The sequence below is a fragment of the Fundulus heteroclitus genome, chromosome 23, assembly GCF_011125445.2.
Source record: "Fundulus heteroclitus isolate FHET01 chromosome 23, MU-UCD_Fhet_4.1, whole genome shotgun sequence".
Lineage (NCBI taxonomy): Eukaryota > Metazoa > Chordata > Actinopteri > Cyprinodontiformes > Fundulidae > Fundulus > Fundulus heteroclitus.
Window position 1 is genome coordinate 31,916,779 of NC_046383.1, and position 12,915 is coordinate 31,929,693.

The 12,915-nt window shown below is 41.2% G+C and overlaps 1 protein-coding gene across 3 annotated transcripts in view; it reads right to left on the reverse strand.

Moving 5' to 3' along the window:
* Nucleotides 1-11,528: 11,528 nt before the first annotated feature.
* Nucleotides 11,529-12,915, reverse strand: part of ppp3cb (protein phosphatase 3, catalytic subunit, beta isozyme) — a 51,264-nt gene continuing 49,877 nt past the window's right edge. For all 3 annotated transcript variants that reach the window (XM_036127699.1, XM_036127697.1, XM_036127698.1), the window contains one exon: nucleotides 11,529-11,728. In XM_036127699.1, coding sequence (XP_035983592.1) covers nucleotides 11,550-11,728 — 179 coding nt within the window. In that variant the 3' untranslated portion in view covers nucleotides 11,529-11,549. The remainder of the gene's footprint in view (nucleotides 11,729-12,915) is intronic.

Consider the following 12,915-nt stretch of genomic DNA (forward strand, 5'->3'; position numbering starts at 1 on the left):
CTCAGCACTGATGTCTGGTCTAATTACTAACTCTGCACACCTGCCTGACTCCACCCCTGCTGCAATCACCTCTCACCGGCTTCACCTGATTCCACCTCCATATAAACTGCTGAGACCAGACATCAGTGCCAGGTTGTCTTGTTGACTTATGGGTGAGTCTCCTCCTGCAAATTTCTGTTTGTTGGTTTGCTTTTGGATTTTTGACCCCCTATTTTTCTAGAAATCTGAGCCATTCAGTCCTGCCTGTTCCTGCCCTGTCTGCCCTGCTCGTCCGTCTATTTTTATACCGTCTTTTGGTTCGACGGTCACTTTTGGATTTTTCCCTGTTTTTGATTTTGTTATTAAAGAGCCTTTCCTTTGAACAAACCTCTGCTGGTTTGGTTGAATTCTGGGTCCCCTGCCTCTGATCATTACACCTACAAAGAAAACCACACAAACACAAGTTTAGACTCTTCTGCAGAACGAGGGCAGACCAGCCAAACGGACAACCTTGCTCCCTGACAGTCTGGCTCATCTGCCCCAGGCCACCTCTTTCTCTCTGCCTTTATTATCAATTTCAAAGAAGGGACAGGGTTTGGCATACAAAGAGGTGAAGGATTAACATACACAGCTGGATAAAGCATTTGTTCTTCCTGTGTTGGGTTAAGACAATAGAACATTCCTGCAAGCCAGCTCTTTAAACAGACTAAATGCCTGTAACTTAATAAGAATAAAATGATTACCTTCACATTTCTCTAACATATCCCTCCTGTTAATCATTTTATTTACAATTAAAGCTTAACTTAACCTACTTCAAGTACTCATTTCTTTCATGCTGCATTTTCAATGAGAAAGTCATTTTGTTAGGCATTTAACAAAGGAAACTCAAACTATGGGTTGTATTTCTTCAAGAGGGATTTGTGAAAGCATTTGATATTGTAACATTACATTTCCCATAGTTTTAGCAATCATGGATTTTAGGCAGGGGATTACACAAGCAGTAAAAACACAAAAAATAATAAGAACAATAATAATGGGTGTCATTACTTTCAGCAAAAGATGTCACTAGGATCCTGAAAAGAACCAGGAGAAGACTCCATAGTTAGAGGAACAGCATCCTCGCACATTGCTTGTTGCAGATTCTTTAAAGCAGACATCGCTTCAGTAACATGAGTTTCATTAGCGTCAGAAATATATGTACAGCAGAATGTTCCAATCATTACACATACGCCACCTTGGCTAGTAGTTAACATGTCCAAAACCATTATGTTTTGTAGTACCATTAAACCCATTTCACTTAATTGTTTGTTTTGTCCTTTATTAATGTCCATCGTCATGTTCACCAGGGTCTTCATTCTGTAGTCCAGTGTCTCAATCATCAGCATAGATTTACCAACTCCAAACCACGGGAAAAGTGAAAGTCCTATTTTAGTTGCTGTGCTCCAGTGTTTATGTTCAGAGGGAACGTTGGAACCTCATGGGGCTGAAAAACTGAGCTGGAGATGATCTCTCTTCTCCTCCCATTAGAAGGACGATTTTCCTTCACAGCCTGAGCTGAGATGATAGTGTGGTCAGAAACAAACACAGGTAAGAGGACAGTCCTCAGGAAACATGTTCCGTCTCCTGCCGGCATGCTCTTAGCATACAGGGTGGGTTGTCTGGTGGATTTGGGCATCACTGAGCATACGCAGCAGTTACTCATGTTCTTCTCTTCAGCCAACATCTTCACATACATCTGCCACAAGTTGTCTGGGTGATGGTCTGGGAGATTTCCCAGCCAAATCTTCATGGCAGCGGAGTGGATGAACCTCTTTCCTCTCTCACTCAGCGGATCTGGACTGAAACAGATAACACACGCAACAGCCACAACGCAAAGGAAGCCCCATCTCCATGGGAACTCCATTTTTTGCTAGATTAGCAGAGATGTTAATTTTACCCAGGACCCTAAAGAACAGGGATCAGTTGATTTCTTCACTGACGTTGAGACCACTCTCTGTAACTTACAGTGGCTGAGGTGAATCCAGGATGGACTTTCAGCGATCTTCACATACCTTATTTGTTTTATGTCTGCTATTTTGTGGAACTGACACCAAGGGAAACAAATACAATGAGAAAAGTATGGGTCCTAAGAAGGAGCCTTGCGACAAGTGAATTTCTCCACTGTGAGATCAATAAAGCCTATCTTATCTTATCTTATCTTATCTTATCTTATCTTATGGTACCCCACAATTCAAAGTGGCCTAAGAGGAGAAAAACTGACCCAACTGGGCAGAAAGACTTTTGCCAGACAGTCAGTAGTGAAACCAATCAAGAACTGTTACTATAACACCATCAGACTGGTCAGGATGTGGTAATAAAACATCATAGTCCATCGGGTCAAAAGCAGCAGATAAATCAACCAAGATTGAAACGGCAGAATCTCCTGAGTCTGCAGCTAAAAGCAAATCATTAAAAACTCTAAAAAATGCTGTTTCTTTGTTGTGGTGCGATTTACAACCAGACTAACTTTTTTTTCTCAGTAATCCTGTGATGCTGCGGATGCTCCTGAGGAGCGCTGAGATTTACAGAGGGGATTTTGAGCCAAGTTTTCCGACGAACTCAGAGAGGAAGCAGTGTACAGGAACCAGGAATGGAATGTGAACTGGAAACAGGTTTCCTGGAAAAGAAGACTACAGTGGGTAATATGGTGGATTTCATCTTTTAATATTGTCAAGGTGGAACCCTGTTTGTCGTAATAACTGCAATCACTGCCCAAAGAATGATTAGTTCTAGAATGTTTCACTGAATCACAACAAGTAAGGCCAAAGGAACTTTAGTTGAACTACTCTTGGCTCCTACTATCTTTTTCCAAAGATCTGTTTATAAGACTTCCTAGAAATGGAAGAGCAGCACACACACCATTTCACACACACACCCCTCCAACTAGGAAGGGAGGGCTTTTGGTCCAGAGCAGCGCCTGTACACAGTAAGATATCATGTTCCCATTTACGTCATACTGTATCCCTATAAAGGCTGAAAGTTACCCCATATTGTTGGGATTGTTGGGACTTCTGTGAAATGAAGATGATTGTAAGTCCAGAATAAACGAATCCCCCTGCTGGTCACTGAAGAGAAGCTGTGGTGTCTGGTCTCGTCTGTCTGTTTTTTAAAGTTAAATCCTCTCCCACAGTAAGCGCTAGACTTCAAAGAATACAACAGGATCAACGCAAATGGAGGCCTGATTACTGGAACAAAACAATCTGGCTTCAGAGCAAGTAGAGGCACACAGACACGGACCTGCATACAGCCTTGGGGGTGTATGACGTGCTATTTGAGGCATGTCTTTGCCAGGTTTGTACGTGCAGAAACGTTTACTATCACATCTGAAAATGCTTTGCCCAAACCATTTTAGTATGCCTCTGGTTGTACATTTAAAGGTTGTTGTCACTCTGGAAGGCGAAGCCCTGCCGTTTGTGCTCTCTAACAGCTTTTCTTTGAGGATTGCCCTGTTTTAGCTCCCTCCATTAAAGCTATAGTTGGTAATCTTGTTCAGAAACACTTTTCGTTATACTGGGTGAAATTTTCCGTCCATCCTGACAGTAGTCAATGCATTATGTATTCAGAAAAAGGAGGTTAAAAATAGATCTCTGTGAAAGCTGCCACTCGGTCCGCATGAAAAGAACCAACTCCATGCCTCATCCTACCCACATCCCCCTCTGTCAGTCGAATTCAGGGGGGTGATGTGGGGTGGGGGGGGGGGGGGGGGATCACTTTATCTACTGGTTGTCCCACATGCCAATCATTGGACAGCTCTCACCTAACGTCCATGTGTGTGCAGGTAACTTGCTAGTTTCTGCTTTCTGACACTACCAGTGTTTATCCAGTGTGCTTTGAGCATCTTTTTGTCAACAATGACATTCTTCTTGCAACTTTCCATAAAGGCCAGAGAAAGCGCAGAGCATGAAAAACGATGGCCCCGTTGTCAGATTCTCCCACCTGAGCCATGGATCGCTGCAGGTCCTCCAGAGTATCATGCCTCTCTCGGCTGCAACTATGATTAATGCTCTCCCTGCCCAGACTATCAGTTTAGAAGAGCTGTCTTGATAGGTTTGCAGCTGTGCCATACTCTGATGGCTTGCACAGCTCTGTTAGAGTCTGTTGTGTCCCTTGGTCTTCATGATGCTGATCGTTCTCTAACAGAAGTCGGAGGTGATTGTGTTATGCTTAATGTTAATCTGTCAAATGAAGTAAAAAAAAAAAGACACTGGATGAGGCTGTATTATCACAAAATAAATGTAAAAATGAAAAAGTTGCAGGGATTTGAGTGGCTCCTCCAGCAGCTGTATTTGCTGAAGTAAAAGCAGCCTGTAGCTTTAAAGATGTTGGCTGATATGGTCCGAAAGTTTTTCTTTTTTAATTTTACGTGTTCCGGACAGAAACTGTTAGTATGAAGTGGTTTCCTCATAAGTGTTTAGCTGGTTGTGAGCGCACAGTGATAGTAAAAAGAGTGGGAAGAAAACCTTTTTAACTGTAGTCCCCTGTCAGTGATAATAGTGAGCACAGTTACAATACAAATTAGATACAAATTAGGCGCACTAGCCCAAGAAGTTGATGCAGATTTAAATTTTGTTGTACTTCGCGATTCAAATCTACTTAGACTGGAAAATGTTATTTTATGTCTTTGACTTTCATTTTAAGTTTCTTAGAAAGAATGCCCACAAACATCGACTGACTTTTACTCTAAACAGACTTGGGCGCACACATTCATTGAACTTGACAACATATAGCAAACACTTTTCAAGAAAGGGTGACCGAAGAGTTGGCTCAAAAGGAGTTTAGAAAATGTGTCTTTAACTAAGACACACATGTGACACCCTTTTTGTGTCAGATCTGCAATGATTACTTCTTTACTAAAAATTTGAGTGCCTTATCTTGCCATGCTTGGTTAATTTTAAGAATGAAAAAATGCACAATATATATATATATTTTTTTTTTTTTTTGGAAAAAAAGTACAAATTTGGCCCACAAGTTTAGCTTCAAAGCTTTGGCTCATGTGCCAAAAAGTTTGGACACCACGGCTCCAACCAGTCATTGCTTCATACCTCCCCTCTCCTTATCAGGACACCTGTTGCTAAATATTTGTGCTTTTTAATAAATATAAAATCCAAAAGAGATACCTGCTTGACTTTTGAACTGCTGATATTTTTTATTATTAGTTAAGATTTGGTTTATTGCTCCAACAGAATAAGCCATGAGTCTGTGCCTTCTTGTCCTTTAGTCCGGAAAACCTTTGGGCTAAATTGCTTAAAACTGGGACCCTTTATTTAGTTAATCAGTTTGAGTGAAGCTCTATTCTTCTGAGGCTTTTTAGTCTTTATCTTATTGAACAAATTCAACGTAACACTTTTCGCTCATCGGTACAAACCTGCTACTCACTGCTCTGTATGTCTTGTGACGTCATCATTTCTCTTTGAAGTTTACACCAGCCTTTATCTTTTGTCTGAAACTCGTCTGTCTCTCTTTTTTTTTAGGCAATCGATATCAGAAACCAGAACTGTTTGAGAGTCCCATCAGCTCCATGAACTCTCATCTGCAGGTGTCAAAGGGAGAAGCTGCGAACCAGCTGGATAGTTTGGTTAGCGTCAAGAAACGAAACCTCTAAGTTTGTATTAAGGAGCGCCTCTGTTTTAGCAACAGAAAGAAAAACACTAAATACAGACTGCGTATATATATTAGCTTTCAAGGTGACCAACCCTAGTATGTAGTGTTTTTGGCCAAGTATGTTAGCATATAAGGCTATCTTAAACATACATTACAATCCTTTTTTTTTTTTTACTTTTTAAGGCAGTCTCCCATTATTCATTTATTTTTTGTTATAAAGCAAATTTATATGTCTTCTTTCATTTTCTGACTGAGCTGTTTACTGCTACTATTACCCAAATTACCATTATGTCTCACACAAAGACATTTTTAAACAGTTTTCTAATGAAATCGTAATAATCTGTTTTTGTGAGATTACACTGGTGACTAAACAAATCAAACTAGCCCGCTGCTCTGAGTTTCAGATCGGGAATATCTGCAGTACCTGTAGAAGTTTCAGTTTGACTTTTTACGTAAACAATTTTTATTCCTCAGAACGTTTCTGACTCAGTTGTAGAACTGGTCCAGTCAGCAGCTCCGCCCACCACAGAAAGTTATGACTGAATGACTGGAAAACAGCTTGGTGAACTGTTCGCTTTTTTTAGTCCGCGATCAACATGCTTCAGTAGTTTTTTTGACATTGTCTGCGTTTTAGTTTGAACCTTGTTTTGTTTTCTGGTTCAGCTGTTTCTCCTGTTTCTAAAACAGGTTGGTAGACTGTAGTCAGTAGTCAGTAGCGGCTGACAGGAGAAGGGTATAACTGCAGGCCCAGCCAGCAGCAAACATGCTTATTCAACACATTGTCGCCCTATTCGCAGGGTATTAGTTCTACCTAGGGACCACATGTGCTGTATGCAGACAGATATTAATCAGGAAAAAGCAGCAGTGTGAGGACTCTTGTTGCACAGTGCAATAGACAGGATTATCCTGTCCTGTCAGGATAAGTGGTTCTATTGGAGAAACAGGCCAAATATGCAACTGCACGTTCAAAAATCATGCTAAAAAAAACGTAATTCACAAAATTTACCAGCGACTTTAGAAAAAAAGCAAGCTCCGATGTGGAGTTGACAGCTCTGCTTCTGTCAGCGTATTAATTACGGGATTGGACATTGTTCTGCAGGCAGCCCAGCAAAGTTAAAAAAAAAAAATTTGCTCCCGAGCCTAGTGCCTCAAAAAGGAGGACAAATATGCATCTGGGGCATTCAAAATCTGTCTTACGCCAGACGCGTGGTCACCCTACTGTAATCTGTTATTATTGTGTTCTTTTCTTCGTTATTGCAGTTTTCCAGTTTTTGTGTACCTCTGCAAGATTTTGTAATGTATGCTTTGTTTAATTCAAAATCAAACATAATGGAAAAAATAATGGGAAAAAACAAACAAATTTAATAGCGAGCTAATATAGTTGCATTGGGCATGCACCAACGCGCCGTTGTGACGGCATGTCCGTGATTCTACAACACATCCGGTAATGACGCGCAGTAGGATTCCCCACACACACCGCTGTAGTTATCAGGCTGACAGGCAGAGAAATAGAAATTCAGAAAAATTTACCAAACCATAGTTTCACATGCAGATATTCCCTACGGAAGCAACAGCAAATTGTGAACAAATTAAAAGCATGTAAAATTTGAAATGTAAAAGCAACAAAGAGATGAGAATTGATCCCTTGTTCAGCCTGTTATGTCTGTCCTAATTCAAAGATGATTTACTCTAAACAGCAGTGTTAAAGTTTGTAAATATGAAATAATATGGAGAAGTTCTGCAGTCTTTGGGGATTTTTGGCTTTAATAAACACCTCCTAACAAAAATTGCCCAGGAAAACAAAAACGTTGTGATCATACGGGTCAGTTTCCTCTGAAAAGTCAGACTTTTTCATTGATTTTGGAGTTGGCATTAAACTAATACATCATGTGAAAACAGCCAAATAATACAGTCATGGACCAAATTGTTTGGCAAACCTCAGTTAATCAAAGAAAATCACACAACGGTCACTGAAATAACTTGAAACCGAGAAAGGAAGTAACAAATATAGATTTACTGAAAATTAACCAATGACAATCAGACTTTGCTTTGGAATTGTGGTTCAACAGAATCATTTAAAAAAACAAACAAAGCAAACAGGCGTAGACAAAAATGATGGCAATTAACATTCAAGAAACAACGGATAAGGACACAGGTCAGACCATGAAGAACAATATAAACAGTGATTTTTAAAGGAGGTAGAAAAAGATGAAATAAAGCACACTGTGCAAATTGTGCAAGCAAAAGATCTGCTGATTGTGATGATATGGGTACGATGCTAGTGAAGGATATAATGGATTGTGTTATTAACTTGTTGACTTACATATGTAATTTATTATTCTCAACTTGAATATTCCCTGAAAAAAACATTGGACAGAGCTTTTTGATAAGGCATATCAGCTTCTTGTACACAGACACAAAAATATAGCACACCTAGAAAAGAGCACTGTCCCTACTGTGTAAAACGGAGGAGGCTCGGTTATGTTCTGGGGCTGCTTTGCTGCATCTGGCACTGGGTGTCTCAGATCTGCGCTGAGGATTCAATGAGGATTCAATGAAATCGCAACACTATCAAGGCATTCTGGAGAGAAATGTGCAGCCTTGAGTCAGAACGCTTGGTCTCAGTTGTAGGTCTTAGGTCTTCTAACAGCATAATGACCAAGAACATACAGCTAGAACAATCCAAAATGGCTATATGACTATTCTGAAGTCCCCTCCTATGAGCCCTGATCTAAATCCTATTGAACATCTATAGAAGGAGCCGAAATGTCTGGCGAAGTCCTCGTTCACACCCGAAACAATTGGAGCAGTTTTCTCACAAGGAGTTGGTCAAATACCTGTCGACAGGTGCAGAGGTCTCATTGGCAATTAAATAAAGTGTTTGACTGCAGTGATTACCTCAAAAGCTTACACAACAAAATATTAAGTTACAGGCGCCGTCACTGAACCACAATTCGAAAAAATGATCTGATTTTCATTGGTTAATTTTCAGGAAAAATTATTTTATTACTACTTTTGTCCATTTCAAGTAGTTTCAGCGACTATTATGGGATTTCCTTCGACTAAGAGAGGGATGTCAACAATTTTATTCATGACGATAAGTCTTATTCTAACAGCAATATATAGGCTTCTGTATTACACTCCCCATTGTAATTGTTATTCATTGTGCTTAATATGAATTAACTGATAACAGTGTGTTGTTGATGCTAAATTAGTTTAGTGTTTTACCAGGATTTTTATTTCTCCTCCTGCGTTCTCTTCCGTACAACTCTTTCAAAACATTCAAACTGAGAAGTTATTTCTGTAAGAAAGATAAACGCACAGATAAATACTGACTGCTCTTTTTCCAGGCGAGCATGTGTGTGGTGGTGTTGGTGGGATTTGTGCTCGGGACACCCAAATAGCTAGCAGCGCCATTGCCTGTCTGTACCTCTCTATGCTCTATGTTTGTGTGATTGTGTATGTTCTTTGAAAAATAAATAAAGACTCGTAATCCATAAAAAAAAGGTTCATGCATATTTTATTCAAGAGTAAAAAAGTGGATCGTCCCATGGGTCATGCTTACAGTGTTAGTGCATGGGGAGTCAGCAAAAAAAAAAAAGGAACAAACAAATAATAAAAGAAACATTAAAGAAACTAAGAAATAAACAAAAAGAAAACAAAAAAAACGAATCTGAGAAATTGAATTAAAATAAAGTAACTCAAAAGCAACAAAAGAAACCTAAAAGAAACAAAGAAACAAAAGAAAAGAGATAAACAAAATAAACCTAAAAGAAAGCTAAAATAATAAGCATACAAGAAACAGCAGAAACAGAAATAAGCAAAGAGAACCAACAACAAAAAACAAAGAAATGAACTTGAAAAGATAGAAAACGATTCAGAACCGTGGCACAATTTCTATGGCACAGGGTCTCCCAGGGGGGTTCACCTCACCCAAAGAAGCACAAGATCAACCAAGGAGCAACGCAACATGAAGAGCAACCAGCAGAGAGCGCGAGAGCTTACATATTAAGAATAATGTCCATAATAAATAGAACCATAATAATCATAGAATCATAAATATCATCAAATAACAAGAGGAATCATCAATGATGAACGAGAGTACACGTTTTTTCCCGTTAAACTGTGACACACCGGCTCGTCTGGTAAAACGTGTCTGCTGCGCAAATCTTACCCATGCAATCATGCTTTTGGCTGCCTGAATGCCTGTGCCTCGGTATATAGAATGCTCATTCATCGATGCTAGTTTAATATTTGTTATTCATTGTTTATCGTTAAAAACAACTCCTGTACAATGGCGAAGGGAAAAAAAGAGGAGAGAATGAGGACTTGACACTCTGAATAGAAGCGTACTGTCATTCTGTACAGCGTCCAAACAAACCCAACAACACAAGTTGTGAAAAAGAGAAAAGAAAAAAAGAAATAACACCCAAAATAATAGAAAAAATAAATTAAATTAACAATATGTACAAAATAAATGATTCGTTATACCTCTGTTTGCTTATATTAGCCAGAAAAACCAGAAGGAGAAAAAAAAACAAAAAAACTTCCTACCATAGCGAAACACATAGCACAAATATACTCTTCACATTATTATCAAAGAACTTAACTTTGCATGCATTGATGCGTTAATAGAAAAGCCTTACAAAGACCTTAATCCTCTGACTTGTTCTCTCTGCTTTGGCTGCTTCCTTCACCAGAAGAGTCCGTCTCCTCTGAAGGACCACTCCCTGCTCTTGAGGCCAGCGATTCACGGCCATCGCTGCTGTTTGGCAGCAGGCAGAAACACGGGAAGAACCGAGGATGCAGAAAGAGGATGAGGAGTATGACTTCACATTTTAACTCACCAAACCCCCACCCCCCCCCCCACCCCCCCCTCCCCTGGCTCCGTCACACACATATATAAAGCATTCTTCGTCTACTATACTGCATCTTGCACCCTGTGATAAAACCTCTATGTATTTACATGCGACAAATAAGGGAGGGAGGGGGGGGGGGGTTGGCTACGCAAACATGAGCTGGTCTTCAAGCCTTTCTCGAGAGCCGACTTGGCAGGGAACCCGAGGTCTGGATGAGCGAGGGTTGGGAATCCTCCACTTGACCTTCTCAGTGGAGAAGGTGTACGGCGTGGAGCTACAAAAAGCAAACAGGAATCTCCTCCGGAGAAGAAAGGGAAAGCAAGGGGGCTCTGATTAGACTGCAGCTGAGATTATCTCCTATCACCCCAAGAGTTGATACGAGCTGCAAACATAAAAAAAAAAAAAAAAACACTTTTTCAAACAAATCCGCACAGACACGAGTTAGTGCGTGTGTGTGTGTGTGAGCGCACACAGGCAGGCATATCCACAGCTCTATAAAAACCCACCCAGGTTCTGCTTCCCCTCCCTGTCGCTTGGATCCAAACAGGGAAAAAAAAAGAAGAAGCCGTTTAATTTTAAATGCTTCCAGAGGCTGATCATCTGGACCCACCCACCCTTTCCGAACAGCACACAACCACCCACCCACCCACCCAGCGACGCAGGCACAACACACCGACACCATCATACCCACTGTTGATCCCCGGACACGTGACGAACAGCGGCAGCTCTCCTCAGAGTCCTGGTCTGCTCTCCTGTTGTTGTGCAGGTACAGGGGAGTCCTAGTTCTGAGGAACAGGTCCGATCTGTTCACAAAAGACCCTCAGCCTCCCTGGGGTAAAGTCCGGCTACGCTCATGTCTTCACATAACAGCTGAGGGCAACAGGGAAGGGGCTATTTAATCATGTGTGTGTGTAGTGTAGTGTGTGCGATGTTGTCTACTAAGTGTGTGTGCGATGCATTGTTCTTGTGTATATACTCCTATGTACACGACTGGATAAATATGGTACCACTGTAGAGACTGCAGGCAGGGGGGAGTGTTTTTTTTTCTTCTTCTTCTTCTTCTTCTGTCGATCACTGGATATTGCTGTTGTTGTCGGTCCCGTTGGGCTCGCCCATGTTCATGCGGCCCATCGACAGGCCCACGCTGTTGACGGCGTCGCGCCGAGGCGGCATCCTCTCGTTGATGCGGTCCAGACCCTTGGCCTCCTCGAAGCTGCTGATCCGGTGCTGCGGAGAGAAGCCTCGGATGGCTGCAGACACACACGCACACGCAAACACAGTTATTCTTTACCAAGAGAGTCCGCAGAGCCGCGTGTATCCAAACCCTCTGGAGTCCTGAAGGAAGCAAATTGCACTTGTGACATGAATGCTTATGGGAATATTGTTTTCTTTCCAATTTTAATAGCTGTGAGTTCACAGCTAAAGAGCTGCAGACGACTTTAAGGCTTCTGCTTTTAGCAGAGGGTCAGATCAGGGTTTGGATAAACAGCGTTCTGCCATATCTGGGCAGCTCTTACACCGACACACACAGGGGAGTCTCCGCTGATCTGTTGTCTGAATGCTGAGCTAGGATTAGTCTGACGCAGGCTTACCATGGGCGTGGCGCTGAGTATAAACCGGTCATTGATCCTAGATCAGTAGTCTGAGACACCCGGTGGATAAGCCACTGCAAGACACCGATTACAAGAAGCCCAGCTGCACAGAGGCTACGTCTTTAAAACACTTCGGATTTTGGACAGTCAGGCATTTGTTCAAAACATACTTTTTTTCTTTTCTTTTGGGGACATCACTGAAACACTGTGAGAGTATTTAATGAATCAGTACAGCTCTCTAACTCTCCCACTATGCGGTTTTACACAGGAAGGGCTGCATGTGACACTGACGAGTCTCTCCACAGTGCCGAAACCGAAACTGAAAGTCGTTGGCTTTGTTTCTCTTCTACCCGACTGAGAAAAATAAAATAAATAAATTATAAATAAAACTAGATAAACACATCTCATATCTCACATATTATACGTTTATTCTTTAACCATGATATTTCTGCTAACTCTAGCTGTAAAGGCTGGTAATGTGGTTTCATTGTGGTTTTGAATAGTAACGGGTGAAAAACTGTGACGAGGAACGAGGATTTTTCCTACAGCTCAGGCCTTCTCTAGGAAGATCATTTTACATCCTCTGAGTATAAGCCCCGTGTAGATCTTGCACATCAAGCTAAACGACTGGAAGACTGAAAATCCTGTCAAAATAATTTGTTTTTTCTCATGAATGTGCCTTGGGTAATCCCTAGCTTCCCCTTTAAATTAAATTCATACTTTAGAACCAGTTAAAGTGTACGTTGCTCAGTCTTTGGCGGCATGCAGCTCCTGCGTAGCGCTCTGTCTACGGAGACCAGCGGCCCTTTTGAACAAAGCCGACTGTCAAAATACTTTTGTATTTT